Source organism: Pipistrellus hanaki (assembly GCF_964339955.1).
Source record: "Pipistrellus hanaki genome assembly, chromosome: 15".
Classification (NCBI taxonomy): Eukaryota; Metazoa; Chordata; class Mammalia; order Chiroptera; family Vespertilionidae; genus Pipistrellus; species Pipistrellus hanaki.
In genome coordinates, this window is record NC_140517.1 from 47,787,224 (window position 1) to 47,808,723 (window position 21,500).

Genomic DNA, 21,500 nt, shown 5'->3' on the forward strand with positions numbered 1-21,500 from the left:
TCAGGTTTGAACCCCTGTCCATGGAGCAAAGGCGTCATGGATCTCTCTCATCAGTGTTTCTGTCCCTTCCCTTCTCCTCCCCTGCCTCCCCTATTCTCTGCTGTCTCTCACTCTCCTTCCCCTTTCCCCTCTCTCCTTCCCTCTCTGGGGAAAAAACAAAACAAAACAAAAAAAACTTGCTGTCATGACTTCTTTGCTCAGATGGCCCAATGCAATTCAGCTAGCTTTTTTTTTTTTTTTTTTTTTGAGAGAGGAAGAGAAAGGGAGAGGGAGAGAGAGCTAGAAACATCAGTTAGAGAGAAACATCGATCCGCTGTCTCCTGCACACTTCCCCCTGGGGATGTGCCCGCAACCAAGGTCCATGCCCTAGACCTGAACCGAACCGGGGCCCCTTCAATCCGCAGGCTGACGCTCTACCCACTGAGCCAAACCAGCTTTGGTTCAACTCGCTTCTTATTTGCTTCCTGATGCTTGAGTCTCTGAAAATACACTCACTTTAAACAAGAGTCAAAGATAAGGTGACCAGACGTCCCGATTTTTAACAATTTTCTCGCGTCCCGCGGAGATTCTTTAAAAAAATCGGGACTTTTTTAAAACGCCGCGGGGCGCGAGACAAATTGTTAAAAATCGGGACGTCTGGTCACCTTAGCAAAGAGCTCAGGAACAAGATTAAATTCGCGAGCTTCTCACCGCCAGCCATCCCTGGCTACTGGGTCATAAGTCCGGGCTTTGCCTTCTGTACGGCAAGTCAGGCCTCCCAACATGGCGGCCCCCATACGGCGGCGGCGGCGCGGCAACTGGGCGCCGCCATATTGCCGGGGCGGGGAATGCGGAAGTCGCTCGCGGTTCTGCCAAGGCCTCAGGTGCTTCGCTGCCGCCACGGGTTGACGACGTATCTGAGCGCCGCTGTCAGCCACCCAGGCCGTTTGCGGAAGTGTGACGGCGAGGCGCCCCCGGGGACTAGGGAAAGCAGGTCAGTGCGCGCTGGTCCTTTCAAGTTTATAAAAAACGTTTTGCCTCCGGTGACGTTCGCCAGAGGTTCGCCTGGAAGGGGGGCGGCTGGGCCCCTGTGGGGAGCGCCGGGGTGTTGGGAGGAAGCCGGGGTGACGCTCCTGCCTGCGGTTGGGGTGCCTTTGGGGTCACCAGGTCCCGGCTGTCAGGGCCTGTGCGGGGCTCTGGGAGGGACGGGGCGGCACTTCGGATGGTCGCGGAGACGGGTTGCGGTTCGGGGTGTCCCGTGGGGCTCAGGGAAGTGGGGGCTGCGTGAGGGCGTCCGGTCCGGGTTCGGGGACGATGACGGGCGTCGGGTCCGGGTTCGGGGATGATGACGAGCGTCGGGTCCGGGTTCGGGGACGATGACGGGCGTCGGGTCCGGGTTCGGGGATGATGACGGGCGTTGGGTCCCGGTTCGGGGACGATGACGGGCGGGTGATCCGGGTCTCGCGAGGCGGAAGCCCCGGCCGCCCGGCCCGGGCTGGGGGGTGGGCTGAGGTTCGGCCTCGGCCGTTGGGCGGGGGCGGCCTCCCAGCTGGAGTCTGAGGCGGTTTGCAGTTGGGCTGGTGATGGACAAGCTGCTGTGGACGTTCTTGGACGTGTGTTCGGGGCCGGTGTGCCCTTATGTGGGGGGATGTGTAGCTAGGATGTAAACCTCGGAGAAGACAGCAGACCCCAGGCAAGTCGTGAGAGAAGCCCTGCTTTTTTAAAAGTATATATATATTTTTTATTGATTTTTTTTTTCAGAGAGGAAGGGAGAGGGAATAGAGAGTAAGAAACATCGATGAGAGAGAATCATCGATCAGCTGCCTCCTGCACACCCCCACACTGGGGATGTGCCCGCAGCCAAGGTACATGCCCTTGACCGGAATCGAACCTGGGACCTTTTGGGTCCGCAGGCCGACGCTCTATCCACTGAGCCAAACCGGCTAGGGCACACCCTGCTTTTTAGCTCATCATCGGGGGGGCTGGCTCACAGCAGCAGAGGGTTTGGCCTCTCCCCTGAGTCGCTCATCCTTTGCGGCCGCTTTGGAACTACAAGCGCCGAACGGGGTCCTGGACAGCCGGCCCCGGGCCCTCAGAGCCGGGGTCTCTGTGGGTCCCTGTGGGGCTGCTCTCCAGGGCCTGCCTCCGCCTGGTGCTCGTCTGCCTGCCGCTCACCCCCCACTTTGTCCTTTGCAAACGGAGCTTCCATCCTGTGACGCCCGTCCCACCGGCGAGGTGACCGCCTCCCAGGGGCTGAGTGAGTCTCCGTCTGTCTCAGCCCCGTGGTGGCTCCAGCTCCCGTCGCTAGTGACTGAGTGACTGTGAAATGAACTGGGATACGTGGTGGCATAGTTCTAGCCAATGCAAGTGAAAGTGTGCTGAGTGCCCTAGCTGGTTTGGCTCAGTGGATAGAGCGCCGGCCTGCGGACTGAAGGGTCCCAGGTTCGATTCCGGTCAGGGGCATGTGCCTTGGCTGTGGGCACATCCCCAGTGGGGGGTTTGCAGGAGGCAGCTGATCGATGTTTCTCTCTCATCGATGTTTCTAACTCTCTATCCCTTTCCCTTCCTCTCTGTAAAAAGTCAATAAAGTATATTTAAGGAGAAAAAAAGAAAAAATGTGCCTGGTGCTTTCTGGGGGACATTTTCTCTTAAATAAGTAATTCCCGGAATCTTTTTTCCATGTGGTTGGAATATTGTCTGACCATAACCTTAATTTTCTGTCCTCCTTTCTACTTTGTGTAATTTATTCTGATATCAATGCATCAGCTCACCTCTCCAGTACAAAACAGGAAATTGGTGTCCTGTTGCTAACCCAGAGAACTCACCTGCCACAGTGGGTGGTCTTAACAGTTGCTAAGATGTGGGATCATAAAATTATGATGCATCCACGATTTCAAACTGATTGGCATATATGTTGATAGTATTCTCTTAAGACTAAAAAAAGCTTCTTTAATGTGATTTATATCTTCCATTGATTTTTTTTTAAAAAACACTGTGCTTGCACAAGTTTTCTCTAATATGTCTCACTCCAAATGCATGTATTTCATTGGTTCTTTTAAAGGACAACCTTTTGTTTGGTATTGTTGAGCTCTTCCATGGAATTGTTACCTTAAAATCTACAGCTGAATCAGTTTGAAAGCAGTACTTACATACATGTACATATGTCCTGCTCACAGATGTAAGAAACAGCCCTCCAGCACCTGTGGTGTCCTGTGAGCCCCGCCCCAATTATATTACATCCTCTCACCCATGGTCCTTACCACCTGCTCTCCCTACCCAGCACTTTATGCTTTTCTTTATATTCTATCATATCATTAATCACTCCTGATCCTTACAGTTTACTCAGTTTGCCTGTTTTTAACTGCATCAATCATCTTACATTATGCATTTTTTAATGTCAGGCTTCTTTTGCTCAGTACATAGGTGTATTTTTTTATTATTTTTTTATTTTGCTCTGCAGTGAAGGTCAAGTAACCCTATTCTATAATGTCCACACAGTAATTATTTTAGGAGTTACAAGCCACAGAATGCCTCTCCCATATGCTTCACAAAAAAAAAGTGTTTTTGTTTTACCATTTAAAAATATTTTTTATTGATTTCAGAAAGGAAGGGAGTGGGAGAGCGAGCGATTGAAATATCAATGATGAGTGAGAATCATTTATCAGCCATCTCCTGCACGCCCCCCACTGTGGACTGAGCCTTCAACCAGCATGTGCCCTTCTGGTTCAAAGGTCAACACTCAACCATTGAGTCTCACAGGGCTTGCTTTTTTTTTTTTTCTTTCCTTTTTTTATATAAATATATTTTATTGATTTTTTACAGAGAGGAAGGGAGAGGGATAGAGAGTGAGAAACATCAATCAGCTGCCTCCTGCACACCTCCTACTGGGGAAGTGCCGGCAACCAAGGTACATGCCCTTGACAGGAATCGAACCTGGGACTCTTGAGTCCGCAGGCCCACACTTTATCCACTGAACCAAACCGGTCAGAGCTATATGTATATCTTTTTTTACCCCTCAAATACGAAGTGGTGTTTCTAGGTTAAGAACATTTTTTTACATCCTACCTAATAAAACAGTAATTTGCAAATTAACCATTACTCTGCTATACCCACAAACCACACCCACCAACCATGCCCACCAGCCAATCAGAGTGAATATGCAAATTAACCCAACCCAATGGCTACCAGGAGGGAGGTTTGGGTTTCCTCAGCAACAGAGGAAGCCAAGCTTTCCACACACCCTGGTGGTTTTCAATTATAGAAGGTAAACAAATCCAAACAGAATTGGCAGCAGCCATGGATCATGCAGGAGGCTTAGCTCTGCTCCAGGCTACAAAGTTTCAATTGTAGAAGGTAAATAAATTCCAAATACCAGGGCCTCCACTTGGGTCGCCAGGGGGCATGGCTGGCCTGCAAACCACCACGGTCCCCTCGACCAGGCCACCTCATGCCCCAAGGGAACCCCATCCTGATCTGGGACACCCTTTCTGGCAAACCAGCTGGCCCCCACCTGTGCACCAGGCCTCTCTCCTATCTAATAAAAGAGTAATATATATGCAGATTGACCATCACTCCAACACTTGACAAAGATCCTGCCCCCATGTGAACACAGGATGGCCAGCAGGGAGGGCTGTTGGGAGGGACCAGGCTTGCAAGGGAGGGCAGTTGAGAGGGACCAGGCCTGCAGGGGAGGGCAGTTGGAGGCGATCAACCCTGCAGGGGAAAGCAGTTAGGGGTGACCAGGCTGGCAGAGGAGGGAAGTTGGGGGCAAACAGGCTGGCGGGGGAGCAGTTAGACATCAATCAGGCAGGCATGGGAGTGGTTAGGGTGATCAGGGTGGCAGGCAGAAGTGGTTAGGGAAAATCAGGAAGGCAGGCAGGTGAGCAGTTGTAGCCAGCAGTCCTGGATTGTGAGAGGGATGTCCGACTGCCCGTTTAGGTCCGATCCCACCTAAACGGGCAGTTGGACATCCCTCGAGGGGTCCCAGATTGGAGAGGGTGCAAGCTGGGCTGAGAGACACCCCTCTACCCCCGTGCATGAATGTTGTGCGCCTGGCTTCTAGTATTATAGAAACTTCTAGTTGGATGAATGCATGAATGTCTTGAATGCATGAATGTCTGAATGCATTATTAAAAAATATAAGATGGGGAAAAGTTTTTGAGTATACAAACCACAATTTATTCTTATATTATTTATTAATTATTGCATCATATTTTTAAACTATGTTTTCATTTGACCAGAGAGAGAGAGAGAAATAGGAAGGGAGAGAGAGGGAAACACCCATGAGGGAGAACCATCTATCAGTTGCCTCCTGCATGCATCTACTGGTGATCAGGCCTGCAACTGGTCATGTGCCTTGGCCAGGAATTGAACCTGTGGCCTCTCCTTGCATGGACAATTAAGTTATCAAACTACTGGCCCCAGGGCAATTATTGTATTATTTTTCACATGAGCAATGGTAAACCTACTTTTGCCCCACCCTGAGTTTTGCAAGACACGTCATTATTCAACTACATAAAAAATAAAACCCCAGTTGCTACATAGATGCAGCTTATAGAGTGAACATGAGCAGAAAAACTAACATTTCTTCCATATCATCTAAAGGACAACATGGAGTTGTCACAGGAACCCCTGACATTCCACGATGTGGCCGTGGACTTCGCCCGGGAGGAGTGGCAGCTCCTGGGCCCTGAGCAGAAGGACCTGTACAGGGACGTGATGCTGGAGACCTACCGCCACCTGGTGTCCGTGGGTGAGGACAGCTCCCCTGTGTCACTCAGCGGGTGCCCTCTTTTTCCTTTCTCAGCTGCTTAACTTCACAATAACTCCAGTTCTCTGAGATGATGGGATCTCAGGTCCTTCTCTTGGGTCAGACAGGAGGGTATAATGTCTCCTCTCCTGAGAGAAAAGTCTTTGTGTTACGGATGGGAAACCTGCTCATTCCTTGAGATGTTACATTCTCCCACTTGACAGACGCCAGCCCAATATAATATGTCTAAGTCTCTGTCGTTGTTCCCAAGCAGGATATCAAGCCAGCAAACCCCACGCGCTCTCTAAGCTGGAACGAGGGGAAGAACCATGGACAGTACAGTGTGGACGCCGCTGTCTAGTCTCTCCAGGTGAGGGGGTGAGAGCCAGCAAGGTGGGCGGCCGGGAAGTCACATTGTAGTCAGAGGCAGCACCAGAGTCGTGACAGTGAATGAGGAAACTCAAACCACCCTTCTACGAATGAGAACCCTTTTTCTTTGTAGAAGTTTTGGGACAAATATACCCCTTTTTTTGTTGTCTGATAAAAAACAAAACAAAACAAAACAAAAACTTATTTTATCCACCTCGTGTTTTTGTTTGCATAGTTTTCTTCCTCCTGGGATTCTCAGATCTTCCCCCTTTTTGTCTCAGTCACCGTGTCTGCCTGTGTTAGCACCTTTCTTGCTATGCAATCCCACTTTCCAGGCCTCTCTGGAAAGAGAGAACTTGGAATCCATTGCTTTTTTCTTACTCCTGGGCTGTTAGCAGTGGAATGGCTCTTTGATAGGTGCCTGTGAGCACATTGATGAGGATGTGAGTCAGCTCCCGGAGTGTTTCAAAGGTGAGATGATGGGACATTCAAGGAGTTGTATCTGGAATTGTGTGAGGAGCTTCTAGAACACTTGTCTGCACAGCCAGTAATGAGCAAGAGGGAAAATGACGAGGTGAGACAGTGGGGTGGCAACTGGAGGTGCCGAGATGTTGGGTGTTTTTTGCTTCATATTTCAAATTTTTTTACTTGATTCTTGCGATCCTCTAGTGTGCTGTTGGATCTCTATATTATTCTTTATTTTAGTCAGTGTTTGCTTAATTTCTAGTTGGTACTTTTTCATATCCTCGAGGGTCTCACTAAATTTATCGGCCTTTTCTAGAAAATTCTTGAAAAACCTTATAACTGTGGTTTTAAACTCTATATCCAGTCATTTACTTTCCTCCATTTCTATCATTTGTGATCTGTTTCTTTGTCTCTGCATTTTGGCTGCTTCTTTCCTGTGTTGATAGTGTGGCTTTGTGTGCTAGATGTCCTATAGGGCCCAGTGGCTCAGCCTCCCCAGTTATCTGAGGTGGACACTCTTGGTGCACCTCTTTTTGGGATGTGTGCACAGTCTTGTTGTAATTAAGCCTTGATTGTTGTTGGTATCACTGGGAGGAATTGACCTCTAGGCCACTTGGCTGTGAGGATCAGGTGTGTCTATGATGGGAAAACTTCTGTGCTGGCGACACCCTTATGGGACAAGACCTGCTTCAATGGGGCTTTGGCATTTCCTGAGTCTGCCCCCTCAGTGTGTCCCTTATGGATCTGACAAGTTGTGATCTGGATGGTCTCACTCTGATCCTGGGTACACTGTCACTTTGTGCTCTAAGGAGGTGCTAATTTAGCCTCTGCCTGAGACCACCCAGCAAGAGGTATGGAGAGATCTGTAGATTCCTCTTGTTGTTTGAGGTTTGGAGGTGCCCAGATGAGGCCTAGCTGTGAAGCAGTGCAAGCTGCTGTGGGGCCTGGGGCCTTCTTTTGGATGTTCTGGGTCTCTCTGACCCAGCTGCAGTTCGTTAAGTAATTTTAGATTGCAAATGGCCAGGCCATTCATACGCAAAAGCCTCTGCACACAGCCTGGGTGGGGCAGGGTCTCAAGGTATCAACAGGGCAGAGCAAACAGCTATGGCTGATCCTCAGCCCTGCCCTAATAGGCCCCCGGGGTCTCAGTGTCCCTCGGTAATCACTGCAGGCACCTCTGAGAGAAAGCTGCCCTCTAGTTTTGCCCGATGCCAGACAGTCCAGTTTCTCCCCATATGAGTCTGGTTCCCCTTAGTCTCGCCCGGAACTGGAGTTCAGAGCAGTCAGGAGCTTGTGTCTCCCTCTCGTTTGAAAAAGCCAACCACGTACTCAGTTGCCAGCCCTCTCAGTGCACGCGCCTCTGTACCTCTGCACCTCTGCCTTCCGCAGATCCTTTGAGTCTCAGTGTGCTTTTCTCTTTCCTTCTAGTCGTAGAATTTCCACTCAACCAGCCTTCCTGTGGTTCTGGATGATGTCTGTTTTAGTTTTGAAGCGGTTGTGGGAGGCAGCAATTTCAGGTGTTTATCTATGCTGCCATCTTGATTTCTCTCCAGGTCACTGATTTTTAAATGGACAAGCTTGCCTATAGTACAGAAGGTAAAAATTATCAGGGAGGGGAGTGTACTGTTATGCTCATGGTTACAATTTGTGACAGTAAAACAGTGCATATTAATATTATAAAAAATGTGCACAGGAAAGAATCCAGGAGTCTCATGGAAAGTGCTAAATCAGCTCTGGCTGGTGGTGCGAAGTTGTTACAGCATTGGTCCTTGCACTGCAGGGTCACAATGGATTTCCAAGGGACTTATACCCGGGTTGCAGATTTAATTCCCTGCCCCAGTTACGGTGTGTGCAGGACCCACCAATTGATGTGTCTCTGTCACATTGATATTTCTCTCGGTCTCTCTCTCTGTGTCCCTCTTCCATTCACACTCTCTCAAAATCAATGAGTGAAGACAAGTATATTTCTTATTTTGCATCACATGAGATTGTAACTACATACAATGTCTTATTTTACTTCACATGAAGGCTTTTTTAAACAGTTTTATCTCAAACTAGGATTATGAGAGATAACAGAATGATTCACTTCTGTTCTGTCCTAGAATTCAGGAAGGTCCATGATCCTCTGCCACATCACCTATGGTGTCAAAGCATTCAGAAGAATGTGGAACAATGCTGTGAATGTAATATGTTTGCAGATATTGTTAATCAGAGCGGAGGTCATTACTTATTAAAGCAAAATCATGGAATGTCTGAAATAAGTGAAAAACTTATAGGATCAAATTTAAGTTTTGAAAACCAGAATAAAAGCTGTAACTTAAAGAATTCCGTTGAGTTGAATGGAGAGAAGGCATCCATTGTGCATGATAACCATGAACAATTTTACACTGAGATCATGTTGCCTGTCAGTACCAAAGTGATCAATAGTAAGCCCCAGATCAACGTAGAGAAAGCACACATATGCACTGAATGTGGAAAGGCCTTTGCGAAGATGTCTCAGCTCACTGACCACCACAGAGTTCACACGAGAGAGAAACCTTATGGGTGTAGTCTGTGTGGGAAAGCCTTTAACAGGAAATCCAGGCTCACTGAACATCAGAGAATACATACAGGACTCAAACAATATGAATGCACTGAGTGTGACAAAACCTTCCTCAAGAAATCACAGTTTAATAGACATCAAAAAATTCATATGGGAGAGAAAACTTATACGTGTAATGAATGTGGGAAAGCGTTCATCAAAAAGTTTTGGCTCATGTGTCATCAGAGAACTCATACAGGGGAGAAACCCTATGGGTGCAGTCTATGTGAGAAGACCTTCTGTACAAAGTCTAATCTAAACAAACATCAAAAAACGCATACAGGAGAAAAACCTTACAGATGCAGTGAATGTGGAAAAGCCTTTGTTGAGAGAAATCATCTTATTGCCCATCATCGAACTCATACAGGAGAGAAACCCCATGAATGCCATCTATGTGGGAAGACCTTCCGTATAAAATCTAATCTGAATAAACATAAAAAAAACCATACAGGAGAAAAACCTTATAAATGCAGTGTATGTGGAAAAGGCTTTGTCGAGAAGAGACGTCTTATTGTGCATCATCGAATTCATACTGGAGAGAAACCCCATGGGTGCAATCTATGTGAGAAGACCTTCTCTACAAAGTTTAGTCTCACTGTACATGAGAGAATTCATACAGGAGAGAAACCTTATACATGCAGTGAATGTGAAAAGGGCTTTGTCAAGAAGAGTCATCTTATTGAGCATCACCGAACTCACACAGGAGAGAAACCTTTTACATGCAGTGAATGTGGGAAAGGATTCTCATTGAAGCAGTACCTTATAGGACATCAGCGAACTCATACTGGGCAGAAGCCCTATGTATGTAGTGTGTGTGGTAAAGGCTTCACCATGAAGCGTGATCTCACTGTACATCAGCGAAATCATATTCCAGATAAACCATATATGTGCAATGAATGTGGAAAAGGCTTTATTGTGAAGCGTGGTCTCATTATACATCAGAGAACGCACACAGGAGAGAAACCCTATGTGTGCAGCGAATGTGGAAAAGGCTTCTCGGTGAAAATGCAGCTGACTGTACATCAGCGAACTCACACAGGAGAGAAACCCTTTTTATGTAGTGAATGTGGGAAGGGCTTCTCAACAAAGCACTGCCTTATCGGACATTTGCGAACTCATACTGGAGAGAAGCCCTATGTATGTAGTGTGTGTGGAAAATGTTTCACCATGAAGCGTGACCTCACTATACATCAGCAAAGTCATACTTCAGAAAAACCATATATGTGCAGTGAATGTGGAAAGGGCTTCATTGTGAAGAGTCGACTGATTGTACATCAGCGAATACACACAGGAGAGAAGCCCTATGTATGCAGTGAATGTGGGAAAGGCTTCCCACAGAAAAGGCAACTGCTTGTACATCAATGGACTCATACAGGACAGAAACCTTATGTATGTAGTGAATGTGGAAAAGACTTCACAGCAAAACGCAATCTCATCAGACATCACCTAAAACACACAGGAGACAACCCCCAGGAACATAGTGGAAAAGGCTTCACCATGAAAACTGATCTTACTTTACATTAGCAAAGTTATACTTTAAGAGAAACTGTGTGTGTACCACAAACTGGGTAAAAGCTTTACCCTGAAAACTCATGTCAATGTACATCAGCACACTCAGATGGGAGATAAAGTTTGTATGTGCAAGAAATATGACAAAGGCTTAATTGGGGAAAATATGCTCATTACATGTCTGTGAATTCATATGGAGAGAAACTGTATATATGCAATGAATGTGGAAAGAGAATACTGTGGGTATTCTTCAGCAAACTCATAATGTAGAGAAGCCACACAAATGTAAAAAAAAGTGGTTAAGGCTTTAGGAAGAAGACATGTCTCATGCAACATCAGAGATTTCACTCAGGAAGGACTTCCTTTGCATGTACTGAATGTGGAAAATTTGCATTCAGCAAAAATGATCTTATTACTCATCAGATAATTCACATGGAAGAGAAACCCTATGAATACTTTGAATGTGGGAAAGCCTTCACTACAAACTCAGAACCATGTTTGTCAAAGAAAACATACAGGAGGGAGGCCCTAAGAGTGCATCAATTGTGGAAAAGCTTCTGACCACTTGTCAATTGTTAAATGTAAGAGATTTCACAGGTAGTTGCTTTGGGATAAGCCTGTATGCAGTAAATAATAACTTAATACAACAGAGAAGATAGGGGGGAAATGAATAACTTACTGCAAAGAATCTGGTACTATCTTTCTTGGTCATTTACCAGATTTTATGTAAAAAAAAATTACAAAACAACTTGGATACAATCAGCCTTCAGAAAATATTTTAGGACATTTATGACTAAAAAGTTTATCCTGATACACATCCTATGAATGTGACAGAATAGGAAATTCTTTAGTGGGAATCACTTACAATATATGATCATCAGAAATCATGAATGAATATTTCTAATTATGGAAAAGCATCTGCTCAAAAGTAAGACCTCAATAGATGTCATTTTACACTAGACAATTTTCTCTGGCAGGGATATGGCATGGTTTGCAGTAACTCATGTTGTCTTATCATTTGCCAGAAACTCATGCAGAAATAACTCATGAACACATTCAATTTGGTGAACTTTAGCAAAACTTCCAATAACTTAATGAAGAAAAGAATCCTTGAATGAAAAAGCATTGTGTCACAAATCTAAACCTCATAACCAATTGGGACCAGGATACCTTCAGCTACAATTTCTAAAAAAATATATATCAGCTGAAACCGGTTTGGCTCAGTGGATAGAGCATTGGTCTGTGGACTCAAGGGTACCAGGTTCGATTCCGGTCAAGGGCATGTACATTGGTTGCGGCCACATCCCCGGTGGGGGGTGTGCAGGAGGCAGCTGGTCGGTGTATCTCTCTCATCGATGTTTCTAGCCCTCTATCCCTCTCCCTTCCTCTCTGTGAAAAATCAATAAAATACATTTTTAAAAAATAAATAAAAAAATATATAGCAGAGAGGAAGACAGATAGAAGCATCAGTGATGAGAGAGAAGCTTTCATCCAGTGCTCCCCACACACCCTGTACTAGGAGCTGAGCCCACATTCCAGGAATGTGCCCTAAGCAGGAGCTCCTAATCCATAGGTCAACAACCAACCACTGAGCTGCACTGTCTAGGCCCTTCAGCCATAACTTTAATTGCTTTGCCATTGACTTTATAATTTTTAAACAGTTACAATTATCTCATCATGAATAAAAATGTATTCCACACAGGAGTGGTCTATGTTTGTTTCATTATGTAACAAAATTTTGCAATTCTTTAGTTCTATTGGCTATTTCAAAATAGATGAAGTACTTAAAAATGAAACTGATATTCATTTTTAAGGATACAGTTTTAATGCATTTGACCAAGTATATAAGTAATAGCAAGAAGCTTATAAAATTAATATAAACATTATTTATAATTTTTAATTTAGTTTAGAATCATGAAAACTGTAATGTTCTTTTTGTTTCTAAAACCATAGTATTATATGTTTTAGAACTTCATATAAATGGAATCATACATCTGTCCCCTTTTTCCATCCATTAAGCCCCTCCAGCTTGCCCTCACCCCCTGTCCCGGGCTTTTACAACCTAGTTGTCTGTGTCCTTGGGTTATGCATGTATAAATACAAGGTCTTTGTTTGATTGCCTCCACTACCTCTCCCCAGCCTTCCCTCTGAGATTCTGCACTCTGTTCTCTGTTTCCATGTCTCTGGATCCTCTATTCATCAGTTTATTTTGTTATTTAGATTACACATATGAGTGAGATCATGTGATATTTGTCTTTCTCTGACTGGCTTATTTCACTTAGCATGATGCTTTCTAGGGCCCCTTCATGCTGTCTCAAAGGGTAAGAGATTGTCCTTTTTTATTGCTGCATACTATTCCACGGTGTAAATGTACCATTGATTTTTTTAAAAAATATTTTTTATTGATTTTTTACAGAGAGGAAGGGAGAGGGATAGAAAGTTAGAAACATCGATGAGAGAGAAACATCTATCAGCCGCCTCCTGCACACCCACTACTGGGGATGTTCCCGCAACCAAGGTACATGCTCTTGACCGGAATCGAACCCAGGACCTTTCAGTCCGCAGGCCGATGCTCTATCCATTGAGCCAAACTAGTTCGGCAAGATATTCTTTTTTTAAAGTATATGTTCTCTATTGATTTCAGAGAGGGAGAGAGAGAGAGAGAAACATCGATGATGAGAGAGACATTGATCGGCTGCCTTCTGCACGCCCCACTCAGGGGATTGAGCCCAAAACCCAGGCATGTGCCCGAACCATGAACCGAACCCGGGACCTTTGGGTCCACAGGCCGACACGCTATCCACTGAGCCAAAACAACCAGAGCTTAAAGATAGTCTTTAGTAAAGTTGTAAATGTAAGTACATTTTCCCCTGAGAGTTTGTGGGAACCTTCATTTGAAGCCAGGACAGAAGTTTTAGCTAACCGGGAGAGCTACTACATAAGATTACCATGCATGTGAAATGGCAAGGGAGCAGTGTGGCACTGAGCCCTTCACCTGTGGCAGCTGGCATTACTGTGTCCGAATGGAGCTAATATGTGGGATATCAGTTGGTGCGGAGAACTCCCCGCTGTAATGCGCACACTCTCCTGGTGACCAGGCGTGTTGTGACGGTAGCAGCAGTGAGAGAACAGGAGAGGCACAAGATGGAACTGCAGGTTTTCCCAAGAGACTTCAAGTGAAGTCAACCTAAGATCCAGCCCCAAGCTCTCCGGGGCAAGCATGTCACACTCGCGGCCTGCAGGCCACGTGTGGCCCACAACGAGTATTTTTGCAGTCCAGCCAATATAATGGTATGTAAAAAACATTTTAATAAAAATTTCATGAATTAATTTTTACAATATCCTGTTATATACAATTATTAATAAACTACAACGTTCGCTAATGACTGATGACTATAATCGTGTTGCATTCACTTCCCTTACGCACATTATTCGCTGGTGCGCCATTTCTCTCCACTAATTTCAGCAGTGAATATTTTAGCAGCAGACGGCCACCCCATTAGTCTTGGACTAACTTGATCGGTGTACACAACAGGAAATATTTTGGTTTTGGAGAACAAGAAAAATAGGTTTATTTGTGTTATGCTTATTAATTTGTGCAGTTATTCAACATCTGGTAAGTTAATGTTCAAGAAAAAAAAAACTAATTTTTATTAAAATGTTCTATTATTTTATGTTAATTACTACTCATTTATTTCAGCCCTTTGTATTCAGCCTGTCTCTATGTAAATAAACCTACGTTTCTATGAAAATGGAAGCTTTTGCTTTTTTGTGGCCCACACACACTTTGTGTTCTGTTGAAACTGGTGAATACAGTCCATCCCATGCCTCGTTGGCCTTCTATAGGTTCCAGCCTCTAGCACATGTGTCAAACACAAGGCCCGCGGGCCAAATCCAGCCCGCCAGGCCTTGCAATGTGGCCCGCAACGCGCTGTCATCACTGCACTCCGCTGTCAGTTTATGACATTGTCAGTTTATGACTGTTCAGTAAACCATTCGGCCCGCGATTTAGGCTGGGTTTTAGATTTTGGCCCCTTCTCTGATTGAGTTCGACACCCCTACAGACTTAAGCAGTGGCTCTGCACTGGAGGGCATGTCTTGCAGAGAGGAAGGCACTGGCGTGGTCATAAGACAGCAGAGGCATACCAACAGGTATGGCCACTCCCATCAGAAACTCCCGGTTTTGCTGGATGAGGACCTAGAACCTGAGGGAGGTCAGAACTGAGACTTCCAGAAATGACCCAGAGCCCTGGACACCCACATGTCCTGGCCCTTTGGTGTCCCTAGCAACAGCCGAGGAAGTACCTGGGGAGAGAGCACCGAGCTGGGGATAGTGTGGTGCCTGGGTTCAGCCTTTGGCACCTGAGGGTGGGGTCTCCAAGGCTTAACGTCTGGTGAGATTCTATGTGAATCCCTAGTGAGGGCCTGTGAGGTCAGTGGAGCAGGAATGCATATGAATGTTGGTGTTTGGAAGTTTTATTTTAATTCAGTCACTGAAGAATCTGAGCATCAGTGTGGGTTTTTAAAAAATATATATTTTATTGATTTTTTTACAGAGAGGAAGAGAGAGGGATAGAGAGCTAGAAACGTCGATGAGAGAAACATAGACCAGCTGCCTTTTGCACATCCCCTACCGGGGATGTGCCTGCAACCAAGGTACATGCCCTTGACCGGAATTAAACCCGGGACCCTTGAGTCCGCAGGCCAACACTCTATCCACTGAGCCAAACCCGTCAGGGCAAGTGTGGGTTTTTTTGGTTTAATCTTAGTCTGAAGATATTGACGACTGAAAATCTGATACTCAGGGCTTCCGATCTCCACATCAACCCTGCTGGGCTTGGGCAAGGAAAACTGGAAAGTGTGAACCAATGAGCCATTCTTGTCAACTAGGTTAGTTATTTAATCTAAATCCAAATTAATCTAAGCAGGGAGGAATATCATTGGACAATAGTGTCTGTGGAGAACTTCTGATTGAATGGGAGGTTGCTGTTTGGGGAGTACAGAGTGTCTCCGGGTTTGAGAACAGAGGAGTCTGGACGTTCTGAGACCCACAGTCCCAGGCTAGTGGGTGTTTTGAAGCTCAGCGTTTGGATGTTGGAAACATCTGCAGTTGTTCAAGTCCAAGTCCTTTATCAAGGTTCCTATTGAAATGTCTCCTAGACCATTTGGGATCTTGCTGCATGGCACACATTATTAGTTTGGATCAAGGAAACTCCTATAAAAATTTTTTTTTTGTCTTGTCCTGGCTGGGTATCTCAAATAGAGCATTGTCCCAATATGCCAAGGTTGAGGGTTCAATCCCTGGTCAGGGCACATACCAAAATCAACCAATAAATGGAACAAACTGAAGTCTCTGTTCCTCTTTCTCATTCTCTGCCGAAACCGGTTTGGCTCAGTGGATAGAGCGTCGGCCTGTGGAATGAAAGGTCCCAGGTTCGATTCTGGTCAAGGGCATGTACCTTGGTTGCCACCTCCTGCACACTCCCTACTGGAAATGTGCCCGCAACCAAGATACATGCCCTTGACCAGAATTGAACCTGGGACCCTTCAGTCCGCAAGCTGACGCTCCATCCACTGAGCCAAACTGGCCTCAGCCCATCTGCTTATTTTTAAAAGAATGTCTGTTCAAGGTCTTTGCTCATTTTAAAAATTGCTGACTTTTAAGAATTCTATGTTCCTGATACCAGTCTTGAATGAGATAAAACTCGCTTGATGAGTCTGTTCAAACTCCAAGTATTTATTTACCTTCTCATGCCTGTGACCTCTAAGTGTTCCAGCATCACTTGTTGGAAAGTGTATCCTTCCTCCATGGAATAGCCTTCGCACCTGTGTCAAACAGTTGAGTATGTTTGGTGTATGTTCGTTTTTCTTTGTTGGATCTCTATTCTGCTCCACTTACATATATGTTCATCCTTCCACAAATATTATCAATACCAATACAACATACAAGTGTTAAAATATGTTGATAGCAGCCCTTGTATGATGGTTTTTAGTCAGAATTGTTTTCCTATTGCCAACCTGACAAATATTAACTTTACCAGGAGATCCATGTGAAGTCATTTTCATATTTCCTACCCCTCAATATGGTATGATGAAGAGACTTCAATTCCAAAATGCATACCCCCTTAGACCAACCCAAAGGATGGATGAATATACAAAATACCCGGTTAGTAATCCTCTAAATCAGTGTTTCCCAAAGTGTGGTACACATACCCCCAGGGGTACGGGAAGAGTTTGGTGGGGATGTGCACTGCACCGAGCTTAGCTGCGCCTAATTCTACGTTCTCATGAGTACGAGGGGTACTCAGCGTTACCGAAATTATAGAAGGGGCACACATATGTCAGAAGTTTGGGAAACACTGCCGAGTCTAAATAATTGAGGTCCCAAATGAGAAAAAGACTGAGAAATGGTCACAGAACAGAGATAACCAAGGAAATGATGTCTTAATGCAGTATCGTATTGACACAAAGGATTGAAGTGGAAAAACTTGTGAAACCCAAGTAGAATTTATAATCTGGTTGTATATTATACTAGCTAATATCTCAATTCAACAAATGTAGCATGGTTATATTAAATGGTCACATGATGGGAAGATAAATGAAGTTATTTGGGAACTCTTTGCAGAAGTACCTTGTGAATTTTACATAAGAATAAAAATTGGCCAAAATGAAAAAGTTTATTAAAAATAGGTCTAATCTGTGTCAATTATAATACAAGAGGTCCCTTGGACAGGTAGGTTCCCTGGTGCAGTGGTCGGCAAACCTCGGCTCTCCAGCCACATGCGGCTCTTTGTCCCCTGGAGTGTGGCGCTGCATTAGAACCACTTCAAAATAGACTCGCCCAGGCCGAAAACCAACTTCTGCGCATGGGCCACGGAGTTTTTCAATCACACTGTACGTGCCTGCCCACACGTGGTATTTTGTGGAAGAGCCACACTCAAGGGGACAAAGAGCCGCCTTCTCTGAGGTTTACATCTAAGCTACACATCCCCCCAAAATAAGGGCACATCTGCCCGGAACAGACCTACAAGAATGTTCATAGCCCTGCACGGTTTAGCTCAGTGGATAGAGCTTCGGCCTGTGGACTGAAGGGTCCCAGGTTCGATTCCGGTCAAGGGCATGTGCCTTGGTTGCGGGCACATCCCCCAGAGGAGGTGTGCAGGAGGCAACTGGTCCATGTTTCTAGTTCTCTCCCTCTCCCTTCCTCTCTGTAAAAAATCACTAAAATATATTTTAAAAACACAAAGCTAATATTATATATATATATATATATATATATATATATATATATATATATATTATATATATACATATATTTAATTCTATATATCTATGTATCTATCTACATATAAGTAGATATATATAATTTTTTTTAAAAATATTCACAGCAGCGATGCCCATCACCAGCCCAACAGCAAACAGCGCCCGTTCGCTCCCAGCAGGTAAACCGCCTCAGACTCCAGCCGGGAGGCCGCCCCCTCCCAACGGCCGAGGCCAGAACCCCAGCCCACCCCCCAGCCCCGGCCGGGCGGCCAGGGCTTCCGCCTCGCGAGACCCGGATCACCCGCCCGTTACTATCCCCGAACCCGGACCCGACGCCCGTCATTGTCCCCGAACCCGGACCGACGCCCACACACGCCGCCCCCACTTCCCTGAGCCCCACGGGACACCCCGAACCGCAACCCGACTCCGCGACCATCCGAAATGCCCCCCGGCCCTCCCAGAGCCCCGCACAGGCCCGGACAGCCGGGACCCTATCCACCACCCCCAAAGGTAAGGTGACCAACGTCCCGCTTTTGGCGGGACAGTCCCGATATTTAACAATTTGTCCCTCGTCCCACGGCGTTTAAAAAAAGTCCCGATTTTTGGAAAGAATGCGGCCGAACGTTACACTCTCGCCAGCAGAACCGATTGCTGGAATCGGCGCTCGTTTATGACGTCAACGCCTCCTCCAGCCGCTGGCCGGGGCCTTGCCATGGTCTCTGCCGCCCCCTGGTGGTCAGCGCACATTACAGCGCGCAGTCCAGCTCCCACCTGAGGGGACCATGTGCATTTTATTATATGGGATGAAACAGGTTAGATCTAATCTTATTTTAATTTCTCATAGTTCCATATGATAAATTTTTTTATGTACGCCTACATGTAATTAATGTTAAGTGGCTAAAATAGCATCCTGGATGCTAGAAACAGGATAACTAGAGCAACATAAAAGTTATGTTTCAGCCCTGGCCGGTTTGGCTCAGTGGATAGTGCACAGGCCTGCTGACTGAAGGGTTCCATTCGCGCCAAGGGCACAGGCCCAGGTTGTGGGCTCAATCCCCGGTGCGGGGAGGGGCGTGCAGGGGGCAGCCACACAATGATTCTCTCTCATCATTGATGTTTCTTTCTTTCTATCTTTCTTTCTTTCTTTTTTTTTTTTTTTTTCAGGAAAACAAATAGGAGAGAGGTGTCTCATCATTGATGTTTCTATCTCTCCCTCTCCCGTCCTCTCTGAAATTATATATATATATATATATATATATATATATATATATATATATATTTAAAGTTACTTATTCACATAATCTTGAAATATGTTTCGGTTCTTAAAAATTTGCTGCAAGAAATTTCCCACCACAAGCTTCACATTGGTTTGCATTTACTGGATAAAAATATATACCAGACCTTTTCTCTTTACAGGTTTTTATTATTTTTTTAATATATATTTTATTGATTTTTTTACAGAGAGGAAGGAAGAGAGATAGAGAGCTAGAAACGTCGATGAGAGAGAAACATTGACCAACTGCCTCCTGCACATCCCCCAACCGGGGATGTACCCGCAACCAATGTACATGCCCTTGACCAGAATCGAACCTGGGGCCTTTCAGTCCGCAGACTGACGCTCTATCCCCTGAGCCAAACCGGTTTTGGCAAAATAGGTCATTTTAAAGAGAATAATAATGATGGTCATAGCTAAAGTCTCCTAAGCATGGACCTGGTATTAAGTTAGTTTCAGACATAGTTCAAACTTCATTTGACCTCTAACATTATTTCAATTTTTTAGCTTTGAGTTTTTTAAAAATATATTTTTATTGATTTCAGAGAGAAAGGGAGAGAAACATCAATGATGAGAGAGAATCATTGATTGGCTGCCTCCTGCACACACTTACTGGGAATTGAGCCTGCAACCCAGTCACGTGCCCTTGATTGGAATCGAACCTGGGACCCTTCAGTCTGCAGGCCTGCAGGCTGAGGCTCTATCCACTGAGACAAACAGGTTGGTTAGGGCAGATTTGAGATATTTTTTACTTATTACTTTGCTCTTTGTATTTTACAATATTTTATAGTTAACTGAAAGAAACGATGTCAATGGAATGAGAAAATGCCAACTGAGCTACACCAGCCAAAGCCAAAATTTATCATAATTGAAGTTCAAATTATAACTAAATTAAAGAATTCCAATTAAAGTTAATATTAGACATCTCAGTTGAAAGGCTGGTCCTACGTTCTTGTGTTACATTTGCCATATACAATACATATATATTTAATGATGTAAGTGGGTTATTTATGTGATAAATTACTCCAGACTCTGCAATGCAGGCATACCTCTTTTGCTGTGGGCGGCTGAATTGGGCTCACAGATAATGTGTTTTCATCAACACGAACTCCAGTCCCTTCATCACGAAAAAAATGACAACTTTCTTTAGGCATTTTCAAGATGACTTTCATAGGATATATTTCTTTTTTAAATCCTCACCTGAGGATATTTTTCCACTTTATTCCCCATTCAATCTTGGCTGCCACAATCAGACAGAAAGCGTGAGGACCCTTTTTCTCTTGCATCTGCACTGGACCCATTGATTTTTAGAGATGGCGGAAGAAAAAGGGAAAGACAGAGAGAAACATCAGTACCAGAGGGACACATGGATTGGTTGTCTCCTGCATGAGCCTGGGGCCAGGGAGGAGCCTGCAACTTAGGTGCCTGCCCTTGACCTGAACTGAACCAGGGAGGACCCTGCCCTGCGGTCCGCAGGCCCAGGCTCTAGCCACCAAGTCCAACCGGCTAGGGCAAGATATGACATTTCTTAGCCCCTCCAGTAACGGACCTCCACTTTTTCCTCCTGGAGTGACGTGGAAAAACTCTAGAACACCGGCTGGCATTTTTAAAAAAAAATTATATATTTTATTGTGGAGGTATTATTGATTTGAGAAAAGGCTAAGTAATTGATTTACTACCTGAAAAATTTCAAGTTCTGAAAGTTTAAGGTCTCTTGCCAAAAAGAGGTTTTAAAGCTAACACCTTAATTTTAATGGAGAAAGGGGAGGACAAGCCCTTCCCACCCAGAACAGGTAATCCAATTCCAGCCAGCAGCTATCTTTAAGCAAGGTGTTCATTTACATTTGAATGGCTATGCCTTTTTGATAGCCCAAGGGCAAGTTTACATGTAAACAAGTTTGCTTCTCAGTTCCCAGGGCAGAAAAAACAAGGTTTAAAATTATTAGATTTTAAATTTTATTCTTAAAAATATAGAAGTTTATTAATTTAAAAAAAAGGAAATTTAAAAACCTGATGAACAATATTAACTGTTGATTTTAATAGAATCAGAGATACGGGAGGGGAGTGGACTGACAATTCTCAGGGAAAAGGGGAGTGGTGGATGCGGGAAGAGACTGAACATAAACTGTGCATCTATGGATGAGGACAATGGGGGGGTGGGGAAAGGGCAGAGGGTGGGGTGGGAACCTGGTGGAGGGGGGAAGAAATGAGGAACCTTTGTAATAATATGAACAATAAAGATTGATTTAAAAAATTATATATATATATATTTTTTTATTGATTTCTTAAAGAGAGGAAAGGAAACATAGAGA

General features: G+C 44.9%; 1 protein-coding gene across 2 annotated transcripts; it reads left to right on the plus strand.

The window, feature by feature from the left end:
- Positions 1-898: 898 nt before the first annotated feature.
- ZNF615 (zinc finger protein 615) lies at positions 899-14,402 on the plus strand. Of its 2 annotated transcripts, none has more exons than XM_084905940.1 (4): positions 899-973; positions 5,584-5,731; positions 6,003-6,098; positions 8,665-14,402. In XM_084905940.1, the coding sequence occupies exons 2-4, from the start codon at positions 5,590-5,592 to the stop codon at positions 10,665-10,667; spliced, it is 2,241 nt and encodes a 746-aa protein (XP_084762066.1). In that variant the 5' UTR covers positions 899-973; positions 5,584-5,589; the 3' UTR covers positions 10,668-14,402. The 2 variants fall into 2 exon arrangements, with proteins under 2 accessions (XP_084762066.1, XP_084762065.1); XM_084905939.1 differs by having other exon boundaries at positions 926-973; positions 6,000-6,098.
- Positions 14,403-21,500: the final 7,098 nt, after the last annotated feature.

Coding starts and splice junctions, on each gene's coding strand:
- ZNF615 (XM_084905939.1), top strand. CDS start 5,590: ATGGAGTTGTCACAGGAACCCCTGACATTCCACGATGTGGCCGTGGAC. Junction 5,732..5,999: donor CCGCCACCTGGTGTCCGTGG/GTGAGGACAGCT, acceptor GTTGTTCCCAAG/CAGGATATCAAGCCAGCAAA. Junction 6,099..8,664: donor CCGCTGTCTAGTCTCTCCAG/GTGAGGGGGTGA, acceptor GTTCTGTCCTAG/AATTCAGGAAGGTCCATGAT.